Below are 17713 nucleotides of genomic sequence, written 5' to 3' on the forward strand. Positions count from 1 at the left end.
GTAAGGGTAGGCCATGAGTTACATGGTTTATCTGGAGCAGATATATCTTATTTCTACCATATTTATCCAAGTGTCTCAAATCTTTCCTTGTGTAATCAGTGATATAGTCATACAGTGCTTGGACATCTCTGTAAGCTTTTCCATTTACAGTACTTCACCTTTCATAAACGATTCAAGAACATTCCCTTATAAAGTGTGTTTCACCATTGGAAACAGCTAAATTAATAGAAGGTATCAAAATGGGAAGCATGGAATAACAACTTTCCAGTATATAACCCAATGAAAAGCTCACTATATGGATCACCACATTAATGTGCTAAAGTACTGTCATGAACAAAATTTGTACAATAGGTCTAAGATGTCTTTGTATACTTTGCCTGTTATTCTGCAACATTCTGAAAATATGCTTCACATCTCCAGAGCAAACTGCCCAACAACATTGTTCTGTCATGTGGCGCTTCATCAAAAGACATTGGTAGGAGCAGCACAATCACCCACTACATTAATCTTTTCATTAGGTTATATACCAGGAAGTTGTTACTTCCATACTTCCCATTTTGATATCTCCTGTTAACTTCATTGTTTCCAATAGTGAAAAACTTTATAAGCCAACATTTCTGAACCATTTACAAAATATTAAGTACTATAAATGGAATAAATTTACAGAAACATCCAAAACCTGTATAACTACACCACTAATTGCACACACAAAGATTGGTGACAATAGGATAAGTATGGCAGAAGTAACATATATCTTGGTTCAAAAATACTTTGTAATTCAGGGCCAATCCGCACTTGTATTTTTTACAATACATTTCCATTTGCTAACAGTCGTCCGAAGCTCCAAAAGGAAACTTGCATTGATTACGTGGCCGTCAGCTGTCTGAATACTGTTCCTGATACAGACATAGTGCAGCTTGCATAAAGCAGGTTGGTAGGGGTAGCTGAATCAACCTATATACTACAAACACTCTGTCAATATGCAGCCAAGGGTGATTTTAAACTTTTATCATGTGTGCATCATAACCTAACAGCAAGAAGGATTCTCGACGAAGGAGTTCCAGTCTGAACTGGCATACATCACATTCAAAGTTTCTGCCACTGTCATGAAGCTGATAATATTGAATTTCTGCCTCATACGGATCCCCCATGGTAAACACCAAAAGCTCATGGCTGCTACCTCCAAATTATGCACCCTAGGTACATTGAGTACAATGCAACAGAATTGTGTGCTGGCTTTCATTGGAGGCAACTGAAAGGGCTGTGATAACCCATATAGTACACAATTATATTCATGTAGGCAATTTGGTCTTAAGCGTACATTGCAACCAACAATACAACCCCCACCAGCAATGTCGCCCCAGAACCATGGTGCATGGAGAAGATGGACATGGAATTGAACCTGAACATTAGGTTCTCTTCACCAAGTGCAGGGTTTGTCTGACACCTGATGATCATCACAGAAGTTTGTTGAGGCAGCCAGGTATCACTGCATGTCTCAGGCGTTCTGTCTCTTACATTCAGCAGGAAGGTGGGTCATACCTCTCATCAATACAGAAGGTGTTTTGAGGGCTGTGCAGCATTAAGACAGAAACCTCCAACATATTGTGCAGCCCCGTAGCCAAAATTTTGGTTAAAATTCATCTCTCAAGGTGATAATACATAAGCACACTGTACCCACCTTGTGAACACCTCCCTCTGGGATACAGGAATCAAATGGTCTGATGTATTTACTGACAAAAACACAGCAGCATACACTTGAGACCAATTGAAACTTGCAGTTTCACAGGAACTTTCCTCAACCTTTCAATGATTTCAAGGGGCTCACTGTCAATGACTGAGAGATGGCTGAGCAGCAATGTCTCACCCGACATGTGGACAGTGTGCCAAGGAGGAGCCAATGATATTACAACGCATGAGTTTGAGTAATGTTCTACTTAATGTTACCATGCAGTGGATTTTTGATTTTACAGTTGTGTAAAGTCATGTAGTTTTGAACAGAGTGCCTTTATTTTGATTAGTGTTTTGTTTTTATTTTACAGTAATTGATTGTTTTACTTTAAGGTATACAACAACCTGCCACTTAACGTATTTTTATCTATACTAATCAAACAATGGAAACTCCATGTACAAATATCAACAATGTAGGAAAAGACAGATTACTACTGTAAAGAAGACACTTGAAGTTGCAAACAGGCACAATTAAAAGACACTCGCTTATAGCTTTTGGACACAGCCTTTGTCAGTAAACAGAGACAGACAGAAAAAAACAAACACACACACACACACACACACACACACACACACACACACACACACACCAAGCGCAAGCTGACATTCCAGCCTCAGATGCTGGAGTTGGCTGTCGTGCATGCGTGAGGTGTAGTTGCTTGTTTGTGTGTGAATGTTGAGTGAATGTTGAGTGTGTCTGTGTCTCTTTACTGATGAAGGCTGTGGCCAAAAGCCTGTCTGCAACTTGACTTGTCTTCTTCACAGTAAGTAGCAATTTGTCTTTTCCTACCTTTTTTATCTATACTAATACATGTTTTGCGCTTTCACCCATCTTCAATTGGCATAATACATAGTCAGATCTTGTTTACCTATACTAAGCGTAAATATACATATACTAAGCATATATATATATTTATTAAGCGTTAAATGCACTTAATTTATATTTTGTTTGTTGTTGCTCATATTTTCTGCCTTTATAAGAGTATCACAAACACTTTTTCTCTGTATGATGCACGAAAACAGAGCATACCCACACATATTGTCAGCTGACATGTTTGTTTGTATCAGAAAATTATATCTACAGTAAAAGTTACACTTTGATTACAAAAGGAAGAGATTTCAAACATTTATTGCTTCCAAACTACAAAAGATACAAACATCACTCCAACGTTATGCATTCAATGTGACTACCAAGTGTTGCATGACAAATATCAAAACGGTACTTCATTTCTGTAAGCATGTTCAGTGCTACCTGAATGAGTTACCTGAATGACATCATTCCAGGATTCTGGATTGTAAGAGGAGGAGCGAAGATGAACTTCATCGCTGGTGGTCTCCCTAGTCTCCAGACCCCACACCTTGTGACTTTTATCTGTGAGGTTACGTAAAAGACTGTGTTTTTATCCCCCCTATGCATGACACACTTGAGAGTCTGCAGCATCACATTGCTGAAGCTGTGAATTCGATAATGAGAGATCAGCTGCTTCATGTGTGGCAGGAAATGAGCCACCATTTTGATATTTGTCATGTAACTCATGGTGCTCACACTGGATGCACAAAAATTTGGACTTTTCTCCTTCCAGGAACACTGGAATTGTATTTTTATCTTTTGTAGTTTGGAAGAGATTAATGTTTGAAATCTGTTCCTTCCTATTAAATAGCGCTGTACTGCTGATGTCAGATGGATGTACTCATTAAATATTTTTAATTTAAACTTCTAAAAGACAAAAAATTAAGACTTCTTAGCATGCAATGTACTGAATGCTATGAATGATTACCTACAATGTAATAGTGCTGTATATCAGAAAATAGTACAGTGCATTTCATGTAAAATATTGAATGTTACATATTTCACGTACAGTTAATAAATTTGACATACTGGAGTGACATATAGAATGAATAAATGCAGAACAATTGACTTCTGTGGCTCAGAGCTACTACTATGTACATAAACAGAAATGTATGGCTGTTACTGTATTTTATTTTCCATGGGCTGTGTTTGGTGTATGGTTCCATAAGGAAATCATTGGTGTTTCTTACAAACATTTTGTTGGGTAGCTCTGATAATTTAGAATGTCATCTGGGTATGCACATTTCAGAGAATAAATTTCAATTTCTTTGAGTAAGTTCATTCATTTACCTTCACTGGCTAGCTGAAGTAATTTTAGGTTGTATGCTATGTTCATTCTTGCACATCATACAAAGAAAAAGTCTGTGTGCCTACTCATAATGCAGGAAGTAGGAGCAACAACAAGCAGAATGGAAAGTGAATTTCTCTGATGATGAGACGGGACACATGCTGTTGTTTAACAAAACCTAGACTGGCAGTTTACTGTATCATCAGTATCATCACACACGCGAAATCTGTACATTTATGTATCAGAGTGAAGTAGATTTAATACTAATTTCAGCTAAAATAAATAAAAGAGAGAAAAACAGTCTTCTTTATAGTTTCATTGCTGACTGTTCATACTGCGGTACTTTTATAACCAGCATGCTCAGAACTAATGAGATCTGCATAGATAATAATCACAATGTAAACACACTTCAAATTACAGTTTTAAAAAAGTCGATACACTACCTTCCCCGTAACAAAAAGGGTAGAACTATCTTCATCATAAAAAGGAATGAGTATAGCTGGAGAAACATCCAAACCAACTGTATTCAGAGGCGAATTCAGACTGTCTGCCTTAAAAATCTGTATCTGTCTTTCAGAAACCCTGCAAAAAGATGATGACATGAAAGTACAGCAAGTTACATTAATTTCAACTAATGTATCCAAGCTCAAAGAGAACAAATTAATTGAGAACACTGGTTCCTAAATAGATTAGCAGAAGTTCTACGAACTTGTCAAATCCTGTAACAACAAGGAACTGTCCATCCAGGGCCCAAACAATTCTTGCTCCTCTGGAACCTACTGGACCCTTTCCTTCTCGAATGGGTTGGACATCCACTCTGGGTTCATACACTCTTAGCTTGCCATCCTTGCAAGCTGTTGCACAGTATGCTCCACAAGGACTCCACGCAAAGCAGAACATCTGTTCCACACAATCAAAACATATTCATTTCAGTTTAGCAAAGGGTGAAATGTAGCAAACTCACAGTTCATTAGTTTAGTACAAACTTTTATGAAACTAAACAATGGAAATTCAGAGATGGAATAACAACAATATGAATTTGGATAGACCTCTTCTCTCACACATTAGATGACAAATGCTGATTCTGAATAGTTAATTTCTACTCGTGCATTTTGCAGCTCTGAAAACAATTGCATTTAAAATGTCTAATTAATATTTACAAGCCCCTGTTTAACTGTTTCCACAAAAATAACAGATTTGTAAAAAGAATAAGACACCTTCACTCTTTCAGTTCATAGTAATTTCACGTAATTTTGAGATATAAATTTTACTCTCTCTTTTGAGAAATTTTAATTTCTTCCCGCATTTTGTAAGGGTGAGTAACAGAACCAGCACACAAAGTAACTAACTTTATTTTAAAGTGCGTCCCTCCTAAGCACTGTCAGGCATGTTTTCTCTGGTGTTTCCGCAGATATTTGTGGTTTTGTTTTTGCAATGTGTAGCTGGAGAAAGCCCACACAAACATTGTTGACAACACCTTTCATGCTATACCCCATGTCAAAAGACAGTGTTAGTTTATTTCCCCATTACAAATCAAATGAGAAACTGGTATAGGCATGAGTACTCAAATAGAGAGATATGTAAATGGTCAGAATACAGTGCTGCCCCTGGCAACGCCTATATAAGACAACAAGTATCTGGTGCAGGTGTTAGATTGGTTACTGCTGCTATAATGGCAGGTTATCAAGATTTAAGTGAGACTGAACATGGGATTATAGTCAGTTCGTGAACAATGGGACACAGCATCTCCGAGGTAGCGATGAAGTTGGGATTTTCTCTTACGACCATTTCATGAGTGTACCATGAATATCAGGAATCCAGGTAAAACATCAAATCTTCGACATCGCTGCGTCCAGAAAAAGATCCTGCAAGAATGGGACTGATGATGACTGGAGAGAATCATTCAATGAGACAGAAGTGCAACCCTTCTGCAAATTGCTGCAGGTTTCAATGCTGGGCCATCACCAAGAGACAGTGTGTGAACCATTCAATGAAACATTATCAATATGGGCTTTCGGAACCAAAGGTCCACTTGTGTATCCTGAATGACTGCAGGACACAAAGCTTTACACCTTGCCTGGGTCCATCAACACTGACTTTGGACTGTTGATGACTGGAAACATGTTTCCTGGTCCGACAAATCTCATTTCAAATTGTATCGAGTGGATGGACGTGTACAGGTACGGAGACAACCTTATGAATCCATGGACCCTGCATGGCAGCAGGGGACTGTTGAAGCTGGTGGAGGCTCTGTAATGGTGTGGGGCATGTGCAGTTGGAGTGATACAGGACCCCTATACGTCTAGATAAAACTCTGGCAAGTGACAGGTATGTAAGCATCCTGACTGATATCCTGCATCCATTCATGTCCACTGTGCATTCCAACAGACTTGGCAATTACAGCACGACAATGTGACACCGCACATGTCCAGAATTGCTACAGAGTGGCTCCAGGAACACTCTGCTGAGTTCAAACACTTCCACTGGCCACCAAACTCCCAAGACATGAACATTATTGAGCATATCTAGGATGCCTTGCAACACGCTTTTCGGAAGATATTTCCACCCCCTTATACTCTTATGGGTACATAGACAGCCTTGCAGGATTCATGGTGTCAATTCCTTCCATCACTACTTCAGACATTATTCGAGTCCCTGCCATGTGGCACTTCTGTGTGCTCTAGGGGCCCTACATTATATTAGGCAGGTGTACCAGTTTCTTTGGCTCTTCAGTGTATATGAGTAATGTGCTAGAGATGTCAGTAAAGTAAAACACTATATACAAGAAATTATGCAAATTTATCACTTGTTAATGGCACATTTACGTGTATCAGAGTCTGGAGATTGTGTCTGAAATTTGCAGCATTTTAGCACTAAACATTTCTGCCATTGCGAATCAGCAAAATCATATGTGATATCCATGATGCACCACATGACATACAGCATTTCTGATTTCCTGAAAGTCTACTGTAATCTGCCTCTGTAGGTTGACCAGATTCTGTGGTCTTCGTGCATACACTGTTAACATGACACAGCCGCACACAAAAAAATCTGTAAGAGCTAGGCAGGGGCTACTAGCAAGCCATGGGATAGGTCCATTACAGCCACACCAGCAATCATTGAATATGTGGTTTAATTTTCTCACACTATGAGAGCCCAATGTGGTGGAGCAACAGCCTGTTGATATATAGAAGTGCCCAGTACCTCATCTTGCTGTAATTTGGAGTTCACATCCTGCTCAAGCATTTCAATATAACTGAGCGCAAGAACAGTACCCTCTGGAAAACAAATGGGCCAATAACATTGTACCTTTATATGAAAGCTTGCTAGATCTCTACGACGAGACACACTGACTGCGATAACTTTTCCACATCTATATCACATGTTTGTGACATCTTGAGTTTGTGCTGTGAACAGCATGTGCTGCTGGCTTGCCTCCTGGTGCATGGTCATCCATTGTTAACTCCCATCACTTTCACGTACACTGTAGAAAATTGCTCAGAGATGTATACATTCACTTAATAAATATAACATTATATTTTTGTCACATCTCAAACGTATCACTCCATGTATAACAAAAGCAGTAAAGCACTCAGGAGACATGGCCAAATGCCACTGGCGTGTAAATGATTCTAGAGTTGCAATTCTCTGTGACATATTGAAAGGTCACCAGAATGTTTTAATGGTGTTCATGTGTAGCATTGTTACCAGGACTGGTAAGGCACATAAGGGGCGTGAAAAGTGATGTTAAGTAATCACTGTGAAGGACACATACGCATGTGAGACAGCGTTATCAGCACCTGACAGCATTTGAAAGAGACCTCACTATGGGTCTCCATTTGGACAGAAGGTCGAATCACGCAATATCCAAATTTATGGGGCATTTAGGTGTCACAGTGGCTCAATGTTGGACTGCATGAAAATAAGAAGGCAGGCATACTTTTTGTCAAGGTTCCTGTCAACCATGTGTGACCACAACAAGAGAGGTGTGCACTAAGCACATCATAATCCCCTTCCCATCTCTACCTGTCATCAGAGAACAAGACTCCCTGTAACATTGTGTCACCACACACCACTGTTAAGAGACTAAGAGCAGTTGGACTAGAAAACTACCATCCCACGCATAGGCTACCAATAACACCAAAATGCAGACAGCTGTGTCTGGATTAGTGCCATGACAGGGAAGCACATACTGCTGATGAATGGCATCACATTGTGTTTAGTGATGAACTGTGGTTCTACACTACCCTGGATGAATATCATCGATGAGCATGAGAGCAATCTGTAGAGAGAACTCGCTCTTCCAAAGTTTTGGTGAGGCACAGTCATGTTACTTTTAGTAAGATGGTGTGAGGAACCATTAGGTATTACTTTAGGTCATGTCTAGTAGCGACTGAGGGAACTTTGATGGCAAATGATGATTATTAGTGTTTTATGGCGCACAACAGCGAGGTTATCAGCGCCCGTTCCCAAAAGGAATGTTGACGAGTGCAGCCAAGATCTGTTAAACAAAGATCAATTCAGAGCCAATCTTTGCGAGAATTGGAAATGTGCAAATTGCAAGATTGGACACAGCACATCAAAACAGGTAGATAAAACTAAAAATAAAATAGCAGTACAAAACAGGTAAAAATAATTAACGGTGGCTGAGTGACCACTTACAAAGAATGGGTGACCAAACCACTGTACAGCACATTAAGACCTCAATCCCAATATTTTGGAAAGAAGCCCAGACATCACACAAAAACGTAAAACCCTACCGACACTCGCCTCATTATTAGTTAAAAGAGAGGGCAGGTCTGGTGGGAAATTGAAATCTTCCCTCAAACCTGCATATAAAACACACTCAGTTAAAATATGTCATATCGACAGCTGTGTCCCACATGTCTGACACGTTGGTGGCTCCTCACGACGTAACAGAAAACCATGTGTCAACAGACAATGTCCTATTCTAAGCCGTGTAAGGGCTACTTCCTCAGCTCGTCGTTGTCGGAAGGAGGTGAGCCACGATCGGACAGAATTTGATGGCACACCTGTATAGCATGGACATCCTGCATCCTTGTGTGTTACCTCTTGTGTGAGATTATTATGGTGCCATATTCCAGCAGCACAATGCTTGTTCACACAGAGCATGTGTCTCCATGAACTGTCTGTGTGATATTGAGGTACACTCATGGCCAGCAAGATCCTTGTATCTGTCCCTGATAGAAGATGTTAGTGACCAACCTGATTTCAACCATGTTACAGAGTCAGTCTCCAGGATATCGAGGACCAGTTACAACAGTTGCCTCCGGAGAGGATACAACCACTTTGTGATACTCTCCCCAACAGCATCAGCGCATGCATCTAGGTCAGAGGGAGTGCAATGTCGTACTGATAAGTGGGCTCATGCTGCCAAATTGTTTCTAAAGTTCACTTGATTTTGTAATCACTAAAATGACATCACATACCCTCTCAACCCATAAACTTTAATTTTGTTTCCTTTTTCCCTTCTGAGTGCTTCACCTTTTTTGTCAAGCAGTGTGTTTGTATAGTATTACGGAGACAATAACTATAAATAATTTTCAATAGTATTCATTTGTAAAGTTCATTTTATGGACAATAACAGGGTAATGTATTTTTTTTTTTTTTTACATAATTGTTAATGCCTTTTCATTTACCTGTAAACATGCAGCACTTACATGCAACAATATTTTTTGTGTAAGGACAAAAGGTTAACACATCAGCACTCAACTGTGGTAATTACACGAATATGAACAGTGATGTAACAAGATAACAAAGGACAGACAAGGCAAGCTTGGCATTATCTGATAACTTCAAAGTCATTGTTCATGTAAAATAAACCTGTCTACCCTCAATCTGGTGTCCGTCTATACTCTTCCTTCACAAGTCATGTGGTTTCTGTCTATAATTAATGGCAGCTTTGTTTCTGCATCACTTCGTGACACCACCATCTCCTCCTCCTCCTCCTCCTCCTCCTCCTCCTCCTCATTACAGTCATGTTCGCATCTCCCACTCATCTGTTTCTCGATTGATTTATTCCCCTGTCCCTCCTAGTAACACTCAGAATGTGTACCTAAAGTGCTTGTGAAGTAATCCTCAGATTCTGAAGAGTTTTTCACATTAAAAGTTCAAGTCTCACTGCTTTCAAACCTGGTCACATACGCAAAGTATAGACTTCCCTTTTCAGATACATTGGAGGCTCTGTTTAGAAAACCCTGTTTAGTTTACTGAAAGCATTCCAGGCAATTTTTAATCTACATGGATTAATTCAAAAACTTCGTTTTATATATAGTTCCAGTATGAGACCTGGCTAATGAGCTTACCTGGTCCGTGTGTCCAAGAAGTACAATCTTTTCACACTGTGTTGCTAGATCCCAGATCCGAATTGTCATGTCATAAGAGCCAGAAGCCAGAATATCTTTTGCCAAAGGATGGAACTTAATGAAGTATATCTTCTCTGAATGACCAGCTAATATCTGATCAGGAGTATTCGTTGGCTCTGGGAGGCCTCCTTCAGGTACCAACCACAATCTTATGGTTCCATCATCACAAGCTGAAATTCAAATGTTTCATTCTATATACAACGTAATTTAAGTTGGAAGTGGTATGTAGCTTTTAGAATGAATATCACCAAAATAGATTCCTACAAACTCAAGAAATGAACACATTAAAATACAGATATATAAGAGAAAATGGACTCATTAAACATTTCCAGACATGCTACAGCTTAACGGTATGTAATGTAAAGGGAACCAAAATTCAGTGTTCCACACAGGGTGGGTGGGGTGGGGGTATAACTTTAATTAAAACATGTGCAAAGCCTTTTTGCCTCCTGTGGAACCATCCGACACGATGTATCTATGTATACATTCAGTTGTGTAAAGAACTTTTAGAGGAATTTTAAATTATTTCTTAACTTTATTCCTTTCACATTAACAAACTGAAAGTGGGGTAAATTAGAATGACAGTGGTGTTTGCTGAAGGATTCTAGTGCAAGTTGTTTATGAGATGTAGTATTTTGAAAAGTTTCCACATTGACACTTGCTTGTGCCATTCAACACGCGTAGTTCCTAGGTACAGTGTTGTTTTGATTGTTTACAGTACGCCTATGTTTTCATTGACTGCACTGCAACTTGCTAGTCCATTACTGTATGACAGTCAAAGCGGCAGGTCATGAGTAGACAATGGTATTTACTAATGTAGAATAAGCTGAGATGCATATGGTGTATGGGGAGTGTAGGAAGAATGCAGTTCGTTCTTGTATGGTGTATGCAAAAAGATATCAAAAGAGACATAAATCATCTTGGCAATTATTTTTCAACCTCTTCAACCAGTTACATGAAAGTATTAGTGTAACACCTAGACAACGTAAATGTACGGTGTGGGATAGTGAACGTCAGCTCATACGCCCATGTTTCGAAGATGAAACAACGAACGTCTACAAGTATCGCACCCTCCGAACAGACCATCTTCCACAAATGCTACAAGGTGTTCTTCTGCGGGCTATGGGGAACCTGTGTTACCAACACGATGACTGTCCAGCTCACAGTGCACAAAGTACTACAGCATGGCCCCATGAATTGTTTCCAAATTATTTGATTGGACGAAGAGCACCTTTATCCTGGCCAACTCATTACCCAGACTTCACATCAGTAGACTTTTTGCTGTGGGGAAAGCTGAAATATGCTGTCTAAAAGGACATACCAATTACAACTGATGATATGCAATGATGCATTACTGCAGCCTGTACAGACATCTCTGCTGAAATGCTGGCATGTGTGCAATAGTCACTCTGTATCTGACTGGAAGCACGTATTCCCATTTCAAGTGGTCATTTTGAACACAGCCTGTGAAAATAAGTTGTCTTGTTACTGGTCAGAATCCATCATAACTAGCATTGCACTTGTGTTGTTCTTTAATGTGTGCTACACAGATAGTGCACAATTTTCGGCGTGGGAACTTTTTCAAAATACATTATGAATAAAACACACATAACACTGGTGTAATATTTTACAATATTTATTATTTGTCACATGAACCAGTTTGCGACTATTACACCATCATGAAGTAAAAAGATAAGTATATGGTCCAGTGAAATTTTGTTGGATCAAAGATTTTAAACTAGTGCATGTGCAGGGTATCTCCATTTCCAGAGATTATTATTTCAGTGTAAATGTGATGTACAATTATTGAACTAAGATAAAATATGGGACATTAACTAATGAACTACAGACATATAATAAGACTTGAACATAGAAGAACATAACTGAACAATAAACTTTAGTGATATATTCCACAGATGTGGCTGTACAAAATAATCTTGACTTTAATAGATCCTAAATTACAAACAGATAAGATATCATAGTTATGGGGGACTGGAATTTGATAATAGGAAAAGGAAGAGAAGGAAAAGTGGTAGGTGAATATGGAATGTGGTAAGGAATTAAAGAGGAAGCCGCCTCTAGTAGAATTTTGCACAGAGCATAATTTCATCATAACCAACACTTGATTTAAAAATCCTGAGAGAAGGTTGTATATGTGGAACAGGCCTGGAGACAATAGAAGTTTTCATATAGATTATATAATGGTAAAAATTATATATAAAAACAAAGATGAGGTGACTTACCGAACGAAAGCGCTGGCAGGTCGATAGACACTATCGACCTGCCAGCGCTTTCGTTCGGTAAGTCACCTCATCTTTGTTTTTATATATAATTTTTCCCACGTGGAATGTTTCCTTCTATTATATTTATATAATGGTAAGACAGAGATTTAGGAACCACGTTTTAAATTGTAAGACATTTCCACAGGCAGATATGAACTCTGACCACAATCTATTGGTTATGAACTATAGTTTAAAACTGAAGAAACTGCAAAAACGAGGGAATTTAAGGATATGAGACCTGGATAAACTGAAAGAACTAGAGGTTGTAGAGAGTTTCAGAGAGAGCATTAGGGAACGATTGACAGGAACAGGGGAATGAAATACAGTTGAAAAAGAATGGGCAGCTTTGAGAGCTGAATAGTGAAAGCAACAGAGGATCAAGTAGGTAACAAGACAAGGGCTAGTAGAAATCCTTGGATAACAGAAGAAGTATTGAATTTAATCAATAAAAGGAGAAAATATAAAAATGCAGTAGATGAAGCAGGTGCAAAGCAATACAAACGTCTCAAAAATGAGATCAACAGGACGTGCAAAATGGTTATGCAGGGATGGCTAGAGGACAAATGTAAGGATGTAGAGGCATATATCACTAGGAGCAATATAGATACTGCCTACAGGAAAATTAAAGAGACCTTTGGAAAAGAGAGAACCACTTGTATGAATATCAAGAGCTCAGATGAAAGCCAGTTCTAAGCAGAGAAGGTAAAGCAGAAAGGTGGAAGGAGTATATAGAGAGCCTATACAAGGGCATGTACTTGAGGGCAGTATTATGGAAATGGAAGAGAACGTAGATGAAGATGAAAGGGGAGATATGGTAATGTGGGAAGAATTTGACAGAGCACTGAAAGACCTAAAGTGAAAGAAGGCCCTGGGAGTAGATAAAATTCCATTAGAACTACTCATAGCCTTGGGAGAGCCAGCCCTGACATAACTCTACCATCTGGTGAGCAAGATGTATGAGTCAGGCGAAATACCCTACGACTTCAAGATGAATATAGTAATTCCAATCCCAAAGAAACGAAGTGTTGACAGGTGTGGAAATCACCGAGCTATCAGTTTACTAAGTCACGGCTACAAAATGCTGACACGAATTCTTTACATACGAATGGAAAAACTGGTAGAAACCAACCTGGGGGAAGATCAGTTCAGATTTCGCAGAAATATTGGAACACATGAGGCAATACTGACCCTGTGACTTATCTTAGAAGACATATTAAGGAAAGGCAAACCAATGTTTCCAGCATTTGTAGAATTAGAAAAGGCTTTTGACAATGTTGATTGGAATGCTCTCTTTCAAATTCTGAAGGTGGCAGGGGTGAAATACAGGGAACGAAAGGCTATGTACAACTTGTGCAGAAACCAGATGGCAGTTGTAAAGAGTCGAGGGACATGAAAGGGTAGCAGTGGTTTGGAAGGAGTGAGATAGTGTTGTAGCCTAACCCCGATGTTATTCAATCTGTATATTGAGCAAGCAGTAAAGGAAACAAAAGAAAAATTTGGAGTAGGAATTAAAATCCATCGAGAAGAAACAAAAACATTGCAGTTTGCTGATGATATAGTAATTGTCAGAGACAGCAAAGGCCTTGGAAAAGCAGTTGAACGGAATGGCCAGTGTGTTGAATGGAGGATGTAAGCTGAACATCAACAAAAGCAAAATGAGAATAATGGAATATGAGGATAATGGAATGTAGACTCATTAAATCAGGTGATGCCGAGAGAATTAGATTAGGAAATGAAACACTTAAAGTAACAGATGAGTTTTGCTATTTGGGGAGCAGAATAACTGATGATAGTTGAAGTAGAGAGGCTATAAAATGGACACTGGCAATGGCAAGAAAAGTGTTTCTGAAGAAGAGAAATTTGTTACATCGAGTCTAGATTTAATTGTCAGGAAGTCTTTTCTAAAAGTATTTGTACAGAGTGTAGCCATGTATGGATGTGACAAGAAGAGAATAGAAGCTTTCGAAATGTGGTGCTACAGAAGAATGCTGAAGTTTAGATGAGTAGATCATGTAACTAACAAAGAAGTACTGAATAGAATTGTGGAGAAGAGGAATTTGTGGCACAACTTGACTAGAAGGGAACGGTTGGCAGGTCACATTCTGGGCATCAAGGGATCACCAATTTAGTCTTGGAGGGCAGCGTGGAGGGTAAAAATCATAGAGGGAGACCAAGAGATGAATATACTGAGCAGATTCAGAAGAATGTAGGGTACAGTAGTTACTTGGAGATGAAGCTTATACAGGACAGAGTAGCATGTAGAGCTCCATCAAACAAGTCTCTGGACTGAAGACCAACACAACAACAACGACAACGACCAAGATATGATGGTGACATTAAGCAGGTGAGTAAAGTAGTCGTGACTATACAAAATAATTTTTTTTATCACAACGAGAGAAATTATCGTGAAATAGGAAGGAATAGTGAAGGAAATGAAGCATGTGAGTAACAGGGATAATTACAACATGGCCTGTGAGTGCTGTCTGCAGTTAGAACTGGTGAGAAAGGGAACTGTGTCTGGTCATTCAGTACCAACAAAGAACTCAATGTACTGAGAAAAAGCTTCAAATACGGTTCACCACAAAAATCTCCAAAAAACAACTGAAAATAATAAAAATAGACATAGAATTTGCATTAGGTGAGGACACCTCCACTAAACATCTCATATCCCATGAACTGGTAGTATCTAACCTCATTTCCAGTGTCCCACGAACTAAGAAACAGCAAGTACCGTATTTACTCGAATCTAAGCCGCACTCGAATCTAAGCCGCACCTGAAAAATGAGACTTGAAGTCAAGGAAAAAAAAATTTCCCGAATCTAAGCCGCACCTGAAATTTGAGACTCGAAATTCAAGGGGAGAGAAAAGTTTTAGGCCGCACCTCCAAATCGAAACAAAGTTGGTCCATTGTAATACGAGACACAATTTAGGTCGAATGAATGACGATACAACTAGCTACAGTAGTTCGGTTCGAGTCGTAAGCTTAGCAGTTAAGCTTTACCAGGTAGCCATTGGTATGCGTCAGGGGCTCCGTCCGTATTTATACGGGTACCCTTCCTTTTTCAGGTGCTTCATTTGGTTAGAATTGATTGCTTATTTTTCTTTGATCTGATAGGTGTCGTTCTCTGTTATAGGTGTTTACGTCACTCTAAGCTAAAAATGTATTATTGTACTGTGTCATGCATTGTTTGTCGCATTCTGTTAATGAGTTTTTACGGCCTGTCGCCGCTCGCCGCATGGCTTGCTGTTGTGCGCGCTACCGCGACCTTTCTTTTTCCTTTTTTTTTTTTTTTTTTTTTTTTTTTTTAAAAAAAAAAAAGAGGGATCGTCTTATTAGCGAAACAATGGCAAGAGACTGCTATTTGTTGTTACTTACACTGCTGCTTTCTTTGATAAAGATCAACAAGAACCAAATAATAGACTGCGTATGATAGAAGTTGTTCTGAACGAGAGTTTAGCGAAAATTTTTCTCCGTTTGAAAATCTTTGCAGACGCCTCTTTAGTACATTACATTCTGCACAGAAATTAGAGTCATCGTAGATTTAAAAACTAGTCAATTGCCGTGCTTCATTTCTGACTGTATCACTATTAGGCATAAGAATAATACGAATATAAACATGACATGATATGTATATTCTTCCGTGTTTGCTTTTGTCTCACTCTAGTTTCGTAGTTTATTAGGCAGACAGGATTTAAATGAGATTGCAGCAAACACGAAAGAATACATGGCAAAATGTTTATATTCGTATTATTCTTATGGTGAAGAGAATACTGCATGTGATTCACAATTTGTAAAATTCCTATTAGCGACGATCTCTTCTCACAGGTAGTCAGGTAGGAAAAAATTCAGAACGTAGCGTTGGCCATATTGATAAACATCCAAAACAGTCTTTCCAGTCGGATTTTCGTAGTACATTGGTGAAATGCTGCTACATTCGAAGATGAACAATACGTAATTTGTATTTACTTCGTTGTATAATGTATGAAAAATACAGTGGTCAAAACTCGGGGCAGAGAAAACGTTCGTCTTCCACCTCTTTTTTTAAAATTTATTTACTGATGCAGAGGTTTTGGCGCCAATATTTATCTTTGTGCCTGCAAAGTATGCCTGCATAGCGCTACATATGTTCGACGGCAGAAGTTAGTTGTGGCGGCACCTACCAACATTTTTGAGAACTTCCGCTTTCGTTGCACTCGATTCTAAGCCGCAGGTGGTTTTTTGGATTACAAAAACCGGAAAAAAAGTGCGGCTTAGATTCGAGTAAATACGGTGTTAAACAATTTCAAGAACAAAATGATTGACAATAATATTATAGCAATCTGGTCAGGTGAAGGAAATACTGTTTTCTAATGAACAAATGTGACTATGCTCACAAAGTGGACGATTTCCTAAGAGCCACCAACTTCCAACAGATACTGAAACACCCCAGACAATCCTATAATGATAAAATTAGAAGTGTTCCAGAGTTTATGGCCTCCCTAAATTCCATAAAGATAATATCTCAATCCATCCCATGGTCTCTGCCTTCTCAGCTCCATGTTAAAAATTAACATGATCAAGATCAAAACCAAGTTCACACACAGTCACGGCATCCTTAATTCAGTTGACTTAGTGAACAAAATAAAGGCATGAGAATCCCTCTTAGCACCAAGCTTGTTTCTTTTGATGTTAACAACTTACTCACTAACATACATTTTGATAAGTGCCTAAACATTCTCATTCTCACAGACTTACCAGATAAATCAGGAGTCAAACCAGTTGTCATAGATGACATAAGGTTAGCTACAGAATTTGTCTAACACAAAATTATTTCCATTTCAATGATAGGATGTACAAATATTTTGGATGGTCTAGCTATGAGATCCCCCCACTTCCCCCTCAGTCCAGTCCTTGTTGAAATCTCCATGGACAATTTTGAAACAAAGTTTCTGGAAAATAATCCACACATTTCCAAGGTTGGATGCTGCTTTAAGTATGTTGATGATGTGTTGTGTTTATGGACAGGTACCACCAGACAACTTCAAAAATTCCTTCAGCAGCTAAATTCTAAAAACAATCATACACAATGCACAACAGAGTTTGGGTATTGCATACATTATTTAGATCTAACCATAGACATCAGTGACTGTATTCATACTTTCAAGATTTGTGGAAACTACCATCACAGATATAGTA

The 17713-nt window shown here is 38.8% G+C and overlaps 1 protein-coding gene across 2 annotated transcripts in view; it reads right to left on the minus strand.

Annotated features, from left to right (window-relative positions):
- The window catches only part of LOC124607137 (coronin-7), a 238059-nt gene that overhangs the window by 66366 nt on the left and 153980 nt on the right, over positions 1-17713 (minus strand). For both annotated transcript variants that reach the window (XM_047139346.1, XM_047139345.1), the window contains 3 exons: positions 10196-10425; positions 4579-4769; positions 4313-4451 (listed from right to left, as the gene is read on the minus strand). In XM_047139346.1, coding sequence (XP_046995302.1) covers positions 4313-4451; positions 4579-4769; positions 10196-10425 — 560 coding nt within the window. The remainder of the gene's footprint in view (positions 1-4312; positions 4452-4578; positions 4770-10195; positions 10426-17713) is intronic.

This window comes from Schistocerca americana, chromosome 3 (assembly GCF_021461395.2).
Source record: "Schistocerca americana isolate TAMUIC-IGC-003095 chromosome 3, iqSchAmer2.1, whole genome shotgun sequence".
Lineage (NCBI taxonomy): Eukaryota > Metazoa > Arthropoda > Insecta > Orthoptera > Acrididae > Schistocerca > Schistocerca americana.